The 17,229-nt window shown below is 40.9% G+C and overlaps 2 protein-coding genes across 5 annotated transcripts; both read left to right on the forward strand.

Moving 5' to 3' along the window:
• Window positions 1–2,747: 2,747 nt before the first annotated feature.
• On the forward strand, window positions 2,748–8,561 carry LOC122014779 (protein LATERAL ROOT PRIMORDIUM 1-like). Of its 4 annotated transcripts, none has more exons than XM_042571202.1 (3): window positions 2,748–5,158; window positions 5,231–5,602; window positions 8,123–8,561. In XM_042571202.1, the coding sequence occupies exons 1-2, from the start codon at window positions 4,504–4,506 to the stop codon at window positions 5,572–5,574; spliced, it is 999 nt and encodes a 332-aa protein (XP_042427136.1). In that variant the 5' UTR covers window positions 2,748–4,503; the 3' UTR covers window positions 5,575–5,602; window positions 8,123–8,561. The 4 variants fall into 4 exon arrangements, 2 of the variants coding, with proteins under 2 accessions (XP_042427136.1, XP_042427135.1); XR_006120763.1 differs by having other exon boundaries at window positions 2,749–5,158; window positions 5,231–6,186; XR_006120762.1 differs by having other exon boundaries at window positions 2,749–5,158; window positions 5,231–6,186; window positions 8,129–8,561.
• A 6,599-nt stretch (window positions 8,562–15,160) lies between these two features.
• Window positions 15,161–16,468, forward strand: LOC122016683 (two-component response regulator ORR9-like). The gene is made up of 5 exons (XM_042574064.1): window positions 15,161–15,331; window positions 15,427–15,500; window positions 15,580–15,657; window positions 15,744–15,814; window positions 15,907–16,468. Exons 1-5 carry the CDS (start codon window positions 15,229–15,231, stop codon window positions 16,178–16,180), a joined length of 600 nt encoding a protein of 199 aa, XP_042429998.1. The 5' UTR covers window positions 15,161–15,228; the 3' UTR covers window positions 16,181–16,468.
• The last annotated feature ends 761 nt before the right edge of the window (window positions 16,469–17,229 follow it).

Below are 17,229 nucleotides of genomic sequence, written 5' to 3' on the forward strand. Positions count from 1 at the left end.
CATAATGGTTTGAAGATGAATTTTTTTTCATGTTCGGGCGCTTGGATATGGTCTAGGCACCCGAACCATTGCTGACGTGAACCCGAAGAGTGATCTACTGTGATGAAGCACCCGTTGGCACCCTGGTGGTCCAAGCGCCTGGACAATCTGGGCGCCTAAATGGTTCGAGCGCCAAGATTAGTAAGCCTCAAGCTAACTGTCCTGCACCTTTTCTTGTCGATGGCTCCTTCTTCGGTCACTAATTCTTTCTCTAGTCGCTTGAGTGATTCTTCGACCTTCCAGAGTTGAACTCACCCAAACCCAACTTCGACATTCTCCTCGAGCAATCTTTCGTTTCGGCTTCTGGTTTCTCGGAAGCTTCGCATGTGTCCTTCTCATTCCAGTAGTGTACTTTTCCGCAGTTTCTCTCCCTTGGATGCACCAAGTCCATCGACTTGATTTTCGTGTCATCCTTCTTATCCGATGCGTCTTCCGCTCAACTTCTTGTGATCCTAAGCTCCTACACTCTTATACACAGGACCTAACTTGACTTGGTTTTTCACATCAAAACCACCGCGGGTACTTATACCTAACACTAGAGTTTTTACTCTTAGTACAATCACTTAGCACTCGTCCTCGCCCGCACAACTTGACCTTGCCTTCTAGCTTCCTCCATCAGTCTTGCGTCCTTTAGATGCTTCCCCATACTTCATGCTTTACCTTCAAGAGTTTCCTTTGATCTTGTCCTTGTTGTCGGGTATTTCATTACTAAGAGACTCCTCACCATCGGGATTTCTACCTTGCCAATAGCTCCTCGCTCTGGGACTTCATCCTTGCCAAGAGCTCCTCATTCCATAACTTCATCCTTGTCAAGTTATACTTGGACTTACGTTGCCAATATTACACTTGGACTTACCTTTACCAAGATCACACTTAGACTTTTCCTTTGTCAAGATCACACTTAGACTTTTTTTATTGTGCCTACCACCTTCACACTTAACATCACATATTAAATATAACAAATAATCTAATTTAAAACTTTACTTAATCATCAAAACCTATAGTCACACCGATTGCTCTAACAAAGAGATTAGAGCACTATAGCTTAGGTTAAATACTTAGGGTTAAATGATTTCAACCTTAGATTAATATCTCAATCAACTCTCATTTTAATAATATTTAAACATATTTTCTCTAAGACTAATAGATCTATCACATTAAAATGTGTTATACGGACTCTGTTTAAATTTTAAAAAAATCTAAAATTTTCTAAAATTTTTTATAAGGTTATTTCTCCGATAATAATTATTATTTAATTATCATATCTTACATCAGACATTCTCTGATAACTCATAATTATGGGTTTCTGAAAGTCAGTATAAAAAGAGGTTCTCTCTGTTAACCAGATACGTCCTTACACACGCGTCGACGCTACTGTTCATCTTCTTTTCCATTTTTCCCTTAGCTATTGTACTAACTTAGGCGTCAGAGTGTTTGTGCTAGGGATCCCCTCCCTGATTATTACTCTAACACTCCCTTTGTTCTCTTTATGGTGTGTACAAAAAGGAATATCATGTGACATCTCTTTTTAGGGATGACAAGGGGACGAATTCAGATTTGGTTTGGTCAATCCTAGAACTCGACCCTCAAAAAAACAAAAAAAGAATTAGACCGAAATCCGAACCCACTCCTACTAACTTTTTAATCCACCTTGCTCCGAACCTACTCAAAATTGGAAGAATCTATAGCAGGTTGAACTCGTTAAACTAAAAAAAAAAAATGTCAACAATAAATTATTATTATTATATATTTTATATTATATATAGAGAGGACAGTTCGAAATGAATTATTGAAACTCGTAATCCACTTAAATTTATTTCTAAATCCAATCAATTTATTTAGACTCATTTAGTAACTAGTTTGATTGAGTTTAAATACACCCTGAACAAAACTAATTTAATAGGTCAAATTTAAATCTCATCCCTTACCATCCTCATCCCTTCTCCATCTAAAAAAAATGATCTTTCAATTAATGATAGAACCATTTATCCAATATATCATATTCACCGCCTTCCTACATGATCGGTTTGAAGAGTAAGAAACACGCAAAAATAAAATAAACAAAGCATAGAAGTAATACAGGCGTACAGAACGGTGTTCTTCTTCTTCAACCTATCCCATCTCCATCTGCACTCGATTTTGATCGCCGCCGAAAACGACTTTTTTATTTTTTATTTTTTTGTTTTTTTGTTTTTTTTTGTTTTTTCAATACGCCTCCTCCTGGCGTGGGGAGACGCATTTCAAATCTCCAAAATAAAAAACGTGAGCCTTAACGTGAATTCTTTTTTTTCCCCTTCAAAATTGTTTATTTTCAAGAGCATTTTTTATTTATTTTCGGCCCATTATTTAACGTGTTTTTCAGAAGTGCCTTCATTTCTAAACCTACTCGTACTTTTCCCTTTTTTCCTAATAAAAGAGCATACGTTATCATTGGCATGATGCACGCCTGAAAACAATACTTTAAATCAATAACGATAGCAAAATATTAAAACTTGTATCAGTTTAAGCAAATAATAGATAAGATAAGCACGTTGAGCGGCGACTGAAGTGACAGGGCAAAGTCGAGGGCTGAGAAGTCAAAATGTAGAAGATAGTTTTTTTTAATAATTCAATAATAAGATATTTATAATTGACGCTGTCATCATGGAGCATTAAATTGCAGTTCGAAATATCCTCCTGACCCTTTCCTCCTGCTCGCAAGATGTCAACTGCACCCCATAAAACTCTTTTCTACATTCCATAATTATCCTCCTCCTCCTCCTCGCGCATGGCGCCATAGTGGTGGATCATGAACTAGGTGGTATCTCTGATTCCTGCGGTGCTTTTGCCCTTTTAGCTGTGGCCTTCATCCCCCCTCTCTCTCCCCGATCTCCATCTAAATCCATATACGCAAACATTCTGGCAGCGCATTCAGTACTGCCATCACCAAAAAGCAAGTATGCAAGAAGAAGGCCTACAACGCTCTGCTAACGTCCATTCACTGCCCTACTCCTGCAGCGGCCGAAACAGCAACAGCTTCCTGCTCCTGTGACTCTCTCTCTCCCTGCTCACTGACACATACACAGGCATCATATTTAGCATACAGGTCTAGTCTTGCCACAATCCATGCCCTACAGATCGACGCCATGCCGACCGGGGACTTCCCATGCTTCTCCCTCACCAAGGAACCATGAACCTTCCATCCCCTGATTGGAGCCCATACATGGCCCCTCCTCCTGCTTTTATGATCTGGAGCTGGAGCGGAGCGGAGGAAAGCTATGGCGCGAGCAGGCCTCTGTCAGCTCGATCCCCCACGCCACTAAGCCGCAGCACGCAGACCTCGCCTCCCCGCCCCACCTCCCCCTGTAAATTTCAAAAAGATCGAAATTGCATGAGAGCGAACCAGGACCACGGTCGACGATTTCAAGCCGCAGCAACGAGAACCGGTTTAGCTCGTCTACCGTCGCAGACAGCCGCTGCTAAATTTACGGGTGTGTGTGTCACCTTGTAGTGGAGTGCGCCTGCGCGCGCCTGCGATGGACTCCGTACAGTCGCACCTCCTCGGGCCCACCACCGCCGCGCGGCGGAGCCCGCTTTCCAACCTCCAATAATTCGTCTCTCTCTTATTAACAGGTTTTAGAGAAGGGTCAAATACGCAAGCAAGGAAGCAAGAAAATTAGCTGCCAACCTTTCGCAAATCTATTAAAAAAAACACCTACCCATGCACGGAACGAACTAATGGCAGAGACAAAAGATGCGGGGAACATCTACTCCGGAGAAGGCAAACGAGAAGAAGCGATGGGCAAATCCGGTTCGAGAATCAATTATTGGACGCTAACTCTTGACTTTGGTTGGTTCGGATATCACCATCGAGTAATTGACGCGTCCAGTTATAGGTCACGAGAGCGCTGTACTGGCGAGCGTGTACGAAAAGAGTAAAAGGCGAAGGCAAAAGGAAAGGAAGAGAAAGGAAAGGGAAGGATAGAGAAGGGAAGGGATGGAAAGTTAGTAAGAAAGGAAGTGGAGTAATCCGGAAGGTACTCTCACTCCAAGCCCCGCCAGAGGAATTGAAGAACTCCACTTTTTTTTTTTATTTTTAGTAAAAAACAAAGGGAAGGGAAGAAATAATTAAGTCGGTAAACAAAAAAAAAAAAAAAGTGTGTGAGAGAGGGATTTTAGTGTGTAGGGTTAGAGTGAAGCAGAAGAATTGGTGGGTGTAGGCAGAGAAAGGAAAGCGAGAGGAGGGAGAGTATCGAGAGAATAAAAGCAGGCGGGGTGGCTTCTGGAAGGCGCTTCCCTTCGGATACCGGCGCGTTCGCGGACTGGGCGCAGTCCTCCGCCGACCGGGGCGACGATCTCTGCCTCGGATTCAATGCGGGCGGCGGCAGCGGAGCCGCCGGGGGCGTGGTTTGGGCGGCCGCCGGTAGCTCCGCTGCAGCTGGTGGCGGCGGGCGGCAGACCGTCAATTACGGCATCCCTGCCGATATGGGCACGGTGGTGCTCGCCTCCGCCGCGTCCTTCCACCCGCAGCACCACCACCACGAAACATTACTCTCTACGGCGGCAACGGAGCACCACCCAGCCATCATCCCCCTCCTCGCCGCTACCCCGTGCATCGTCGACGACGACAACCCCGCCGCCCAGGGTAAGCTAGGCGGTGGGATCCACGTCTGGCAACCGGCTCAGCCGCAGGCGACCACGTATCACCACCACGGTCACCCGTTTCCCCCATACCATGAAACCAACCCTAACCCTAGTCCTAACCCTACCCTCTATAATTACCTACGGAAGCCGGTGCCGATGCTGGAATCCAGAGTAATTCTCGGAGCCACCACCGGCGCAGGTGTGTTCACGTGCCAGGACTGCGGCAACCAGGCCAAGAAAGATTGCAGCCACCGCCGATGCCGGACTTGCTGCAAGAGCCGAGGGTTCGACTGCTCTACTCACGTGAAGAGCACTTGGGTTCCCGCTGCGCGCCGTCGCGAGCGCCAACTAGCTGTTACCGCTGCAGCTGGCTCCTCCACCTCCACCTCCGCATCCAAGAAGGCCCGCCTTGTATCTTCTCAGCCCGCCACCGCCTCCCACACCTCCACTTCCAACACCACTCCTCGTAGCTTCGACACCACCTCCAGCCACCAAGGTAATGAATTAAAGCTTCACTCTATTTCGCACCTCCCACGATTTAGAGTTTCATCTTTCTTTCCTCACGCAGACGCCGGCGTCAAAGAGAACCTTCCCGGCCACGTGCGTGCCCCAGCGCTGTTCAAGTGCGTGCGTGTGACGTCCATCGACGACGGCGAGGACGAGTACGCCTACCACGCCATGGTCAAGATCGGCGGCCGCGTCTTCAAAGGCTTCCTCTACGACCACGGCCTTGACGACGGCGGCGGCCACTCTGACGACGGAAAGGAAGGTTCCATACCGAACCTCTCGGAGCTACACCTCGGAAACCGCTTAGCCGGCGCTTCCTCATCGTCACCGATGCTGCCATCGTCGTCGGACGCCTTCGGCGGAGGATTGGTTGGAAGCGCCAACTACGATAACCAAATAAACTGATGAATCATCCCGATGCTTTGTTGTAACAGTATGTTCCTTTATCTTTCTTCCTTCATTTTACTTGCGGCGATTATATTTCCTCTTTAATTACTAAATATTATACATTTCACGGGGATGATACTGTCTCATTTCTTCCTGGCCATTATTCATCGCTGTCCAATCATCATTATTTGTTGCACTATTACTACCGTCTTCTTCTCCTCTTTCCTTTCTAAATAGAGAAAGGAATTTGGTGCAACGTAAATTGCATTGCTCATGTCGCTCTTTGGGCCATCTCCTGCCCTACCCGCGACTGTTCTCTTCATGTATAGTTAGACTTGCAAATCTTCTTGGGTAGTTCTTTTGAGGAGGTGTATGGCCAAGGAAGTTGCATCGAGACTGGTGGAGAATTTTTTTATCGAACTTTGTGTGTATTAAGTTCCAAGTTAAAGCATGGCTGCTTTCGGCTGTTTCTTTTCCAAGGCCGGATGGGTGGCTTGGTATGGCCGCAAGTTTTCTGTTCATCCTGTTCCTTTTGTCATCCCGTCCAGTCTTGCCACTTCACATCATAATAGCTCGAGAATCTGGACAGTGTGTGTAGTATGGCGGTGTATACGGAATGGTTTCATCAAGGTAATAATGACTCTGATTGTAATTGATTTTATCATTTTTACGGAATTCTTTATTCATTATTTCGCTTAGTGGCAGCTTTCTTTGTTTATTCTTTTTCTTTGTCTTTGATTGTAATTGATGAGTCTTGCCAATTTTTTCTCTCTATTCGTTCTTATCATTAGTTATTATTTATGAGCACGACACCATGATTAACGCTTTGTATGTGCTTGACTTGAAGTGCAAAACCTGGGGGATAGAAATTTACACAAATAATTATATCTCAACATAACTTCTCATGTTTTACTGTAAGTTCACTTGCCAACTCATGTTATCTTGCTCTGCAATAATTGTTCTTTCTGATTTTGCTGACTAAATCACGACTATATTTTTGTCGCCAAGTTAGAATGCTTAATTTCTAATATTGCCTGATTAAATATACTTTCTGTGGAAAGATAAAACTCATCATGATCATGCATAGACTAGTAGAGGACTCGTTGTTGTCATCATGCTTTCGTTTTTATTTTGCAAGTGTTCGGTTATAATTGTTCATGGTCACAGATAAACATGTTTGAAATTTTTGAACAAATGACTTATATGCTCTATATGAATGTAAAAAAAGCTTCACGTGTTAGGTCCTGTATATTGAATAGTTGAAAATTAATATACTAAATATTTTATTTTTCAATTTCTTCCTATCCATGTAGTTCATGTTGGTACACAGGCTTGATTGATTATTCAATTAAATATGTATCAATAGTTTGTCATTAAGTATCAATTGTATTATCATTTTTTAAAAAAATTGTTTAGTTAACAAGTTTGTTACCAGCAATATAACAGTAATTATTACATATTTATTTAGACAAAATAATATGAGTTCTACTAAGTTTCTTGAAATGACTGTTATTTAGTTCTTGCTAAATAATAACGGATTTTGTCATTAGAACTTCCTAATTTGTCATTAAAAGTTTTGCTGATACTTAGTCCCCCATGATGTCACATATATAATATTTATAATCAATATTAAAAAAAATTTATATTTGTTCTTTTACAATCTCGTCATGTTGATGATAACGTTTTTTTAGCATGGTTCCTCATGGTCCATATGATATTTCTTTTTTTCTTCTTTTTGGAAATTAGTCTTTCAATATGTGTTTTTTATCTTTATTTGATAATCGTTATAGTATCAAATGATTATTTTAATCTGAATTATTTTCTTCTTGAACATTATCACGAGGGCTGGGCTATATAATTCAGGTTGAGAATAGTCAATCTGTAGTGATCTAACACTCGTTTAGTACATATTTATATCTGTTCTGGTGCTATTTTCTTGTAACCCTTTACTAATATGTTTTGTCTTGATAGCTCCATGTGAATGCAACAAATTCTTTTTAGGATTTCATTAGTTCATTCTATAAAGTTGAGGCAATTCCTTTTTTTAGTCATTCTGTTTGTCTTATGACCTATTGGACTATGTAGTTTAATTACATAGATGGAGAAAAGCACATTGATGTGGTTTAATTTTACTAGGAAATACTTTGTGCAAGAAAATTATTAAGATGCAATCTTCCAATTTGATTGTAACTACACAGAAATTGTTTGTTCCAGGAGTTGTGAATTATTAATTTGCTTTAGTTCATTATTGTATATATGTGCCTATTCTTGTTGTTGCAGTCAGTATGTGATTCTTACATTGGATCAAGCTCATCAATGAATGTGTTGATATCATATGCATATTTTGACCTCAAATATTTTTTTAAACAATAAGTCAAAGGTGTTGTCTGCTTGAGTGTACATTTGTTTTATTAAAAGATGCTATATGTTAGTCGTGCAGTTTCCTTTACATAGTTAAATTGTGAAACAATTAATTATAGTAGACTTTACTAATTCTCATTCCTTTCTTTTAATATTCATATTTTCATTAACGATCAATCCAAGTTAAATACTGAAAAACTTTTAGTGTCAGTTCTCTTTTTCTGCATCGGTCTATGGGGAAAGCATGCGTTGATCTAAAGAGAGCAAGAGGTGAGAACGGAAGGACTGGATGGAGATAGACCACGGTGGCAATCATGATGATAGAGGCACTAAATCTAGTTGACATTGGCCTTAATATTAAGTACCATGTAAAGGGATCTAGTTGGACTATGGATGCACACTCGAGAAATGTAGTCGAACGAAATTGTTTGATAGACACGGAGTTGCTCACTCACTTTCATGGAATGGTCAGGCAAAATTATGACAGTCAAGTGAAGGAGAGATAGAAGTGTATATGGAGGATGAGAAGAGACTGGCATGAAAGAGAATGAGAGGAGACGAAGGATATAGTATAGATTGCTTAATTGAGAGTGTAAAATTCAAGTGATGAATAAGAATATGTCGTGTAAAACTCAGAGGTTCAAGTGATGAATAAGAATATGTCGTGTAAAACTCATAGGTGCACAGGGTCCTCTACTTCGAAGTAATATGTGATATACATTATCGACTTATCAGTTTTTTTTTTTTTTTTGTCTTAGCTATATGATTGATGTATGATACATGGTGATAATTTTTTCCACGGATTTAAATCTCGTGAGGAAAATCAGAAATGGGAACGGATTTAGAGAGATTTTTCAGGGATTTGGATTTAGGGATTTTTTAATTCCTCGCAAGTTAAACGGGAACAAATATGAGGATGTTATCCCATTTTTTAATCCTATAATATAATATAATTTTTTATAAATGATTTTTTGTATTAATATTTTAATGAAAGAGAGTGAAAATTAAAAATCTTTTTGCCCAAGTCAATGGATATTTGAAGCTGAGTTGAATGTAGAGTCTAGATTCTTTGGTCTACTATCCTTGGTCCTTTTCTAATCCCTTCTGTAATTTATACAACGGATGGTGGTTGGAATTGAGCGAAAATTGGCTACGATCTCTTTTAGGTTCATTTTCCCATCAAGATTATAATTTTGGACCGAGTTAAGTGCGGTAGGTGGATTGTATGGTGCCAAGTAGTGGGTGGCTTGTCCACCACTAGTGGCCTTCGATCGCCTAACTCAACCTAAAACTATAACTTAAGTGGGAAGGTGAATTTGTTGGTGCAATATCCCTAGGTCAAGGTTGACTTGGTTGATTAAGTTTGGGTTGGTTCAAACTTGAGTCTTAATGTTTGAGTTTCGATGTTTGACAATACATGGAGATTGCAGGTGCAATCAGTTGAAGCGTGAATTCACTAGAGGGGTGTGAATAGCGATTAAAAAATTTAGTGAGAGTACGCAGCGGAATAAACACGTAAACAACAACGCTAACACAAGTAATTTTTACTTGGTTTGGAGTCTTCGACGACTCCTATTCCAAGGCTCCGCACTCGTTGAGTGATTTCGTTGAGCAATCCATTAGTAATTCGAAAAGTTGATTACAAAAGTAAAGTACAGAAATGCTAGTAAAAATAATAACGACAATAATTTAGAAGAAAAAAAATAACACTTGTCGGAGAGCCTTCGTAGCATCGCAAGAGCACAACAGAGCGATCAATGGGAGATCTTGTCATTCGTTGTTCTTTGCTCCAGGCCTCACCCTCTTTATATAGGAGGCTCGGGGCACCTTGATCCCTTCCGAGCGCCTGGAGTGTGACGTAGCTCGTCCACACATGAAGCTCCATGTGGCGACGCAGTTAGGGATAACCTTTTGCATCCCGGTTCCGATTCGTCCTCTGATTCTTCTTCGAGGGCCATTAGCGCGAGGTGACTCTGGTGCTTCTGATCTTCGGCCTCTGATTCTTCTGATGAGGAGTCACCCCAGGTTGCTTTGAGAGCTTTCTTCTTGGATGTCTTCGATTTGTTGCTCTTCAATCTTGGACACTCGTTCTTGTAGTGGTCTTTCTTGTTGCACCCGAAGCAAGTCACATTCCTTGGTTCGGATAGGGAGTTGATCTCCTGCAGGTCCTTCTTGCTGAAGCTTTTCTTCCTCCTGGTGAACATCTTCCTTACCAGGTTCACCAGGTACTCTTCGTCTTCGGAATCTTGGTCGGACTCTTCTCCAGGTTCAGGCTTGGTCTTTTTCTTTTTCTTGGAGGGACTTGCAAGCAAAACGATACCTTTCTCGGACCCGGCGTTAGTCTGCTCGTGTAATTCTAATTCGTAAAACAATTCGTCGAGTTTTAATTTAGATAATTTTTTTGAAATCTTGTAGCCATCCACGATAGATGCCCACAAGGTATTACGTGGAAAAGCACTCAATGCGTACCTGATTAGATCGCGGTTCTCCATTTGGTGGCCTATCGTGTGGAGTCCGTTGAGGATATCTTTGATCATCGCATGTAGTTGACTCACTATTTCTCCTTCCTGCATTTGAATATTAAACAATTTATTTAAAGGGAGATCGTGTTTTGTTATCTTGGCGTCGCTCGTTCCTTCGTGTAGTTCGATCAGCTTGTCCCATAATTCTTTCGTGTTTTGGTATGGTCCTACTCGGTTCAGTTCTTCCTTCGTCAGCCAGCATTGGAGCGTGTTGAGAGCCTTAAAGTCTGTAGAGGATTTCTTTCTCATGTCTGGAGTCCACTGTTCCGGGTCCAGTGGATTTCCGGAGTTGTCGACCGACACCTTGTAGCCTCTAGTGACACTGAACCATTGATCGAAATTAGTCATCCGATAAACCTCCATCCGCTTCTTCCAGTACGGAAAATCGTCCCCGTTGAATAGGGGTAGACGTACTGTGCTAAAGCCTTCAATTTGAGACATATTTGTCCTGCACACAATTAAACAAAAGAAAAAAATCCCAAGATTTGGTCTTGAATTAGCAGTGCGGAATAAAGTTAAAGAAAGAAACTGAATTGGTGTTGCACCAATTCAGCTTAATTACTACGAATTTTTTTTCTCTAAAATTGGCAACAATACCAACTTGGATTTATAGCGCAAAACTGAAAACCAAAAAAAATAAAACAAATTTCACCCCTGTCTGATTGGTGGTTGCACCAAATCAGAGCGGTACCTACTCTGATACCACTTGTTGGATCGTGAATTCGCTAGAGGAGGGATGAATAGAGATTAAAAACTTTAGCGAGAGTATGCAGCGGAATAAACACGAAAACAACAACGCTAACATAAGTAATTTTTACTTGGTTCAGAGCCTTCGGCGACCTCTACTCCAAAGCCCGCACTCGTTAAGTGCTTTCATTGGGCAATCTGCTAGCAATTCGAAAAGTTGATTACAAAAGTAAAGTATAGAAATGCTAGTAAAAATAATACCGACAATAATTTAGAAGAAAAAAAATAACACTTGTCGGAGAGCCTTTGTAGCGTCACAGGAGCACAACAGAGCAATCGATGGGAGATATTGTCATTCGTTGTTCTTTGCTCCAAGCCTCACCCTCTTTATATAGGAGGCTCGGGGCGCCCTGATCCCTTCCGGGCGCTTGGAGTGTGACGTAGCTCGTCCACACATGAAGCTCCATGTGGCGGCGCGACTAGGGATAACCTTTTGCATCCCAGGCGCCCGGATTCCTTTCGGGCGCTCAGACCTTTGTTTTTTCAGCAACCTGCAAAAAACATTAGTCCGAGGCAAAATGCAAAATTACCTTGCAAAACAAAGTGTTAGTACAGTTAAGTTATAAGAGTAACAAAAGTAGTAGTTAGATTTCGTCTCTTCGAGATCGGAATCTAGTCACGATCTCAACTTATATTTTCCAAATGGATCTAAGTTGGATCGACGCCTAATGTTTCTTTCCCGAGAACGCGTCCTCACAGTCACTCCCCTCCAGTGACTTACCTCAACTTACCTGTCAGACGTCCGGTCAGCCTTTCGACCCGTCTAGACTTCATGCCAACTATCCAGTAGGCCCGTCGACCTGTCTGGACTTCGTGCCAGCTATCCGGTCAGCCTGTCGACCTAGCTGGACTTCGTGCCAGACGTTAGGTTAGCCCGTCGACCCGTCTGGGCTTCTCCTCGACACTTCGTAGAAGTGTTAGATCAATATGAAACTAACTTAACTTACTTTGTCATTCATCAAAACTGAGTTATACCGTTAGTGCTAACCGCACCAACACAATCGTCCGTTAGGGAAGATTATCGATACAATTCCCCTCTGATCAAGGTTGACCAGTTAGATGTAAAGAAGAGTCAAGTAGGTCAAAGGGTTGACCGGATACTTGACTGGGAAAGTTCTAACTAGAGGTTAGGCAGTTAGAAATCCTGATGAGTGAAGTCAAGTGAAAGACCTAGTGAGTGAAACTAAGCAGAGGGAAAGTCCTACTGAGTGAAGCTAGGTGAAAGTCCTGGTAAGTGAAGTCAGGCAGGTGAAAGTCCCAGTGAGTGAAACCGAACAATGGGAAAATCCTGGTGAGTGAAGCCAGGTGAAAACCCTAATGAGTGAAGCTAGGTGAAAGTTCTGGTGAGTGAAGTCAGGCAGATGAGAAGTCCTAGTGAGTGAAGCTAGGCAGATGGAAAGACCTAGTGAGTAAAGCCAGACACGTAAAAATGCAGGTGAGTCAAGGTTGACCGGACACCTGGTATAGGAAAGTCCAAGTAGGTCAAAGGATTGACCGGATACTTGGCACGAGACGGTAAGTTCAAGTGGGTCAAGGTTGACCAAACATTTGGCACGAGTAGAAAAATCTAAGTGGATCAAAGAGATTGACCAGACACTTGGTGAAGAAGTCCTAGCATGTCAAGGTTAACCGGATGCTAGCATAATATTCCAACAGGTCACGGTTGACCGAATGTTGAAATTGGAGACCTTGGACTTGGTTTTAGGCAAGTCAAAGGGAGATCAATCGATCAGTCGATCGATTAGGGATGTACTGCGACAAGCAGTGGCCCAATCGATCGACCGATCGATTGGGAGCTTATAACGCGTGCACAGAAGTGTTCCCAATCGATTAGCCGATCGATTGGGCACCTCTAATCGATCGGCCGATCGATTGAGGAACTGGAAATCGCACACAGGAGCTAAATTGATCGTGCGATCGATTCAGGCGATTTCCAGAGAACACAGAGGCGCTCTGAATTGATCGACCGATCGATTTAAAGTCTCTCTAATCGATTGAGAGTCATTCAATCGATTGGGATCCGACCGTTGGCGCAGGATAAAACCATTAGCGAACGTTTTCTTCGGTAGTGCTTCGATTCCTCTCCAGCGATTCTCTCCGAGCTCTCACCGCCAGTTCTTGAAGGTTCTTGGAGGCAAGTGCTGGTGCACTTCCAAGGTTCAAGAGGCAACAACAAGCAACAAGTAAGCAAGAAGGAGTTTTTTCTTTGTATCTTTGTATTTTCTTCTTGTGTGTGTTGTATTATTGTTGTGTGGGTTTGTACGAGGCTTCTCCGCCTCTGGCTAGGACCGAGAAGGAGTATTTCATTAGTGGGGAGCGAGTCGTGTGTGGATCCTTGGATTAGTCACATCTTCTTAAGATAGATACCAAGTAAATCCTCGTGTTAATATTGTAGAGTGCTTCATAGTCTTATTCCACTGTCTATCAACAACAATGAAGCAAGTAATCATTTCGACCCTAATAGAATCCAGAGGAAATTATATTTTGATCGTGATTCGACGTGTAAATTATGAAAGGGAGCCAGAATTACAGACTAAAGGGTCTAACCTTATAAATGTAGGGATGGAACTTTAATCTCCACGAGATTCGGATGATGATTCCCTGATTAAATAAAATTAGAGATGGGATGGAGCCCTAATTTAGTAATGGAATGGGATGGTCAATCCGTTTCGTCCTATTGGTATTCCTCCTACATACATATGCATTATTAAATTGTAGTTGAAGTTTGAAGGACACCTACCAATTTAATTATTATTCTCAATCAAATTATTTTTCAGTTGCCATCGGATATTTAATTTTTCAAATAGATTAATTTTAGGGGTCATCGTCTAATTTCATAAAAATCTTTTATCAACCATCATCACAATAAAGCGTTTATACTTAACTTTCTTATGTCTGTTTTTCTGGTATTTATATATTAAATCTTTCATTATTCGTTGGAGGTATAAATCATTACCTATTACACCTCAATCAAATCTATCTTAAATGGACGAAAGTGAACTAATAGTATTTATTAAAAAATTCAAGTAGTATCATCAATAGGCTATATTTTTAATTTTATTTGCTATTTCTTTTTATTAAAAGTCAAAAATATCGAGGTTTGAATGGGAAAGAGAAAGGTGAGATCGTGTTTAGGTTGCAAATCTTTGAATGGTCAAATGGAAAGTGCCTCGCATGTCCCGAGTGCGTTTACACATTTAAGCTTCACTCAATTGTGGAAATCAAGGTGGGCCACCCTTACCTCAACGAATCTGAACCAAGGATTGCGCGGGCCACCACCATCGGGCCGCCGACACCACTTTCCACACGGAAATGAATTAATAAATATGCGTATTAAAATTTTAATTTATTTAAAAACTCAACTCTGTTGCAATCTTTCTATTAGATTTTATTTCAGATGAATATATTTTGAGTCAATTTAGTCAAATTGAAGCAGAATAAATATTTTAGTCGTAATTGCAGCTGGTGGGAGCACCAAGACACGTATAGAAGACATCAATGAATAGGACTGAAGGCGCGTTAAGATACTGCGAATCTGTTTTTTTTTTTTATAATACTATTTTAGAGTGCGAAATTTCTTGATTAGAAATCGAGAGAATCTTAATAATTGATGGATGATAGGAAACAGACAACCATGTTCAGATTTGGCTGACTTAACGGTCGTCCGGTGGAGTGGACAAAAATAGTTTCCAACGAATGTGAATAATATGTAATCCCTCTTGATTGATCGGGTCTCTTAATCTTTGCATTATCATGATTTTGAACATATCTCAAAAATAGGAGTGAAATCTCGAGGGTAATATATATATTAAAAAGAGATAAATAATTAAAAACGAGAAGTGTTTCCGTGTTTGCTGCTCAGTCCTGGGTGTTTAGTGCCAGGATGGTGCGAGGACACAGCTAGATACGGATCATATCTGGTCGGATCTCGCTTTCCAAGAGCTCGGATTTGGTGGGTCGCCGAGGGCGTTTATATTTAATCCCTGCCTCTCCAGTCGGGTCATAAGAGAAGCAAGAACAACTTCTTCTTGTTCAGTTTTCCATGGCTGTTGAATCAGAAGCAAGGTTTCATGTCCTGGCTGTGGATGATAGCGTCATGGACAGAAAGCTCATCGAGAAGCTCCTCAAAATCTCTTCCTTTCATGGTATAATCAGTTTCACTCAATCTCTGATGCTATTATCAATCTTTACTTTTCCTTTTTCTTAAAAAAAAGGGGGCAAAACAATTTGTTTCTTTCAGTTACAACAGTGGATTCAGGAAGCAAGGCCCTTGAATTCTTGGGATTGTCTGCAACTGCTTCGCCAGAACAGAGTGTAAATCTTCTGACCATTTCAGTTCCCTCAATTCCCTGCCCTTTTCCCTCTTAGGAGCTAATGTAGCTTGTTGATTCAGGAAATCGAGGTGAATTTGATCATAACAGATTACTCCATGCCAGGGATGACAGGGTATGACCTTCTCAAAAGGATCAAGGTATAACTTTATAATTTTACATGCAAAATTTTGCCTCGCTGTTTCAAGGATCTGAGAAGAAACTACTCTGTGTTCTTCAATTGCAGGGGTCATCTTCCTTCAAGGACATTCCAGTAGTGATTATGTCAGCGGAGAATATGCCTTCCAGGATAAATAGGTGAGAGAGAAATTCTATCTGGATACAATTTTCATTTCAGATGAACTCAGAAATAACTCTGAGGAAGTTTGCTCTGTCGTGTGCTGCTACAGATGCTTGGAAGGAGGAGCAGAAGAGTTCTTTCTCAAGCCAGTGAGGCTGTCTGACCTGAAAAAGCTCAGGCCTCACATACTGAAAGGGAAATCAAGAGAGGGGCATCTAAGTCAAGAAGAAAGCAGCGAGATCAGTAAGATCACCAGCAGAAGCATCAGCCATGACAGCAGTAGTATCTGCTGCAGCAAAAGGAAAGCCATGGACGAGGAATCTGCACTAGAGAGGAGAAGACTGAGACTCTCCTGTGGTGGCTTGCAATATGATCTAGCGTGAAGAACATGGATCCAGTCAGTTTCTTGGTTCCTCTAGTGATGCCAATTTTGCACTGATAACGCAATTCAAGAATAGGAAATGTAAATAACGGGAGAAGAAGGTACTGATCGATGGACTTAAGATGCCATGAGGCTATTTAATCACCAGTTTCTGTTAGTTTATTCTGGCAAATGGTGCGGCTGCAGGCTCATGGCATCTCACTGCCACGAGAAAGGGTTCATCTTTACTTGTAATGGAGAATCATAACAAAAAGTATCGAAAACAAAATGAAAATGAGGGAATAAACAAGATGCCCAAACCTGTTTTTCTGGTTGCTTGCATGAAATCAATCGGCAAACAGGAAAGAAATAGTATGTTCTAAGAGAAGAAAATATTCTGTATGTACATATTCTTTAATAAAGCAGAACTTTCTCAGATTAAAGAAAAAAAGATAGCTCGGTGTATAAAGCTTTCGTTATATAGGGTCTTAGGAAAAGATCCATTATACACAGTTTTATTCTATTTTTTGTAAGAAGGTGTTTTTAGGATTTGAACATGTGATCTTTTGGTCATATGATAATAAATTTATTGTTGCACCAAGGTTTCCTTCAACTTTCTTAGGAAAAAAAGGATCCAAATTTCCAAAAAAACTATAATTTGCAAGAAATCTGATGTATTTTCTTTGATAGTGTTGGTATAAGTTAAAGAGGTCCAAACTTTAGATTTTTTAGATGGAAAGTTATTTTATAAAATGTCTGCAAATTTGATTTACAAATTGATTTTTGATGAAAATTTTAGTATATTCTTCTTATAACAAAATATAGATATATCTTTTTAGTTTTTACTAGTACTGGTAAAATTTAGTTTGGTAAACTTTAGTTTTTTTAAACTATAAATTGATTCACAAATAACTTACCATATGTTCTGTCATGTTTTATTAGTAGTTAAATCGGAGAATAAACTGTTTTAACAGTATATATATACTTGAATGTTTTAATTTGTCTTTTCCTTCATACGGACTTATTTATTCTCATTCTCTTCCTTCGCTTTCCTCTCTTTCCTAAAACGAA

The sequence above is a fragment of the Zingiber officinale genome, chromosome 8B, assembly GCF_018446385.1.
Source record: "Zingiber officinale cultivar Zhangliang chromosome 8B, Zo_v1.1, whole genome shotgun sequence".
In the NCBI taxonomy this organism is placed as follows: Eukaryota; Viridiplantae; Streptophyta; class Magnoliopsida; order Zingiberales; family Zingiberaceae; genus Zingiber; species Zingiber officinale.

Coding starts and splice junctions, on each gene's coding strand:
- LOC122016683 (XM_042574064.1), top strand. CDS start 15,229: ATGGCTGTTGAATCAGAAGCAAGGTTTCATGTCCTGGCTGTGGATGAT. Junction 15,501..15,579: donor CTGCTTCGCCAGAACAGAGT/GTAAATCTTCTG, acceptor TTGTTGATTCAG/GAAATCGAGGTGAATTTGAT. Junction 15,815..15,906: donor ATGCCTTCCAGGATAAATAG/GTGAGAGAGAAA, acceptor GTGCTGCTACAG/ATGCTTGGAAGGAGGAGCAG.
- LOC122014779 (XM_042571202.1), top strand. CDS start 4,504: ATGGGCACGGTGGTGCTCGCCTCCGCCGCGTCCTTCCACCCGCAGCAC. Junction 5,159..5,230: donor CACCACCTCCAGCCACCAAG/GTAATGAATTAA, acceptor TTCCTCACGCAG/ACGCCGGCGTCAAAGAGAAC.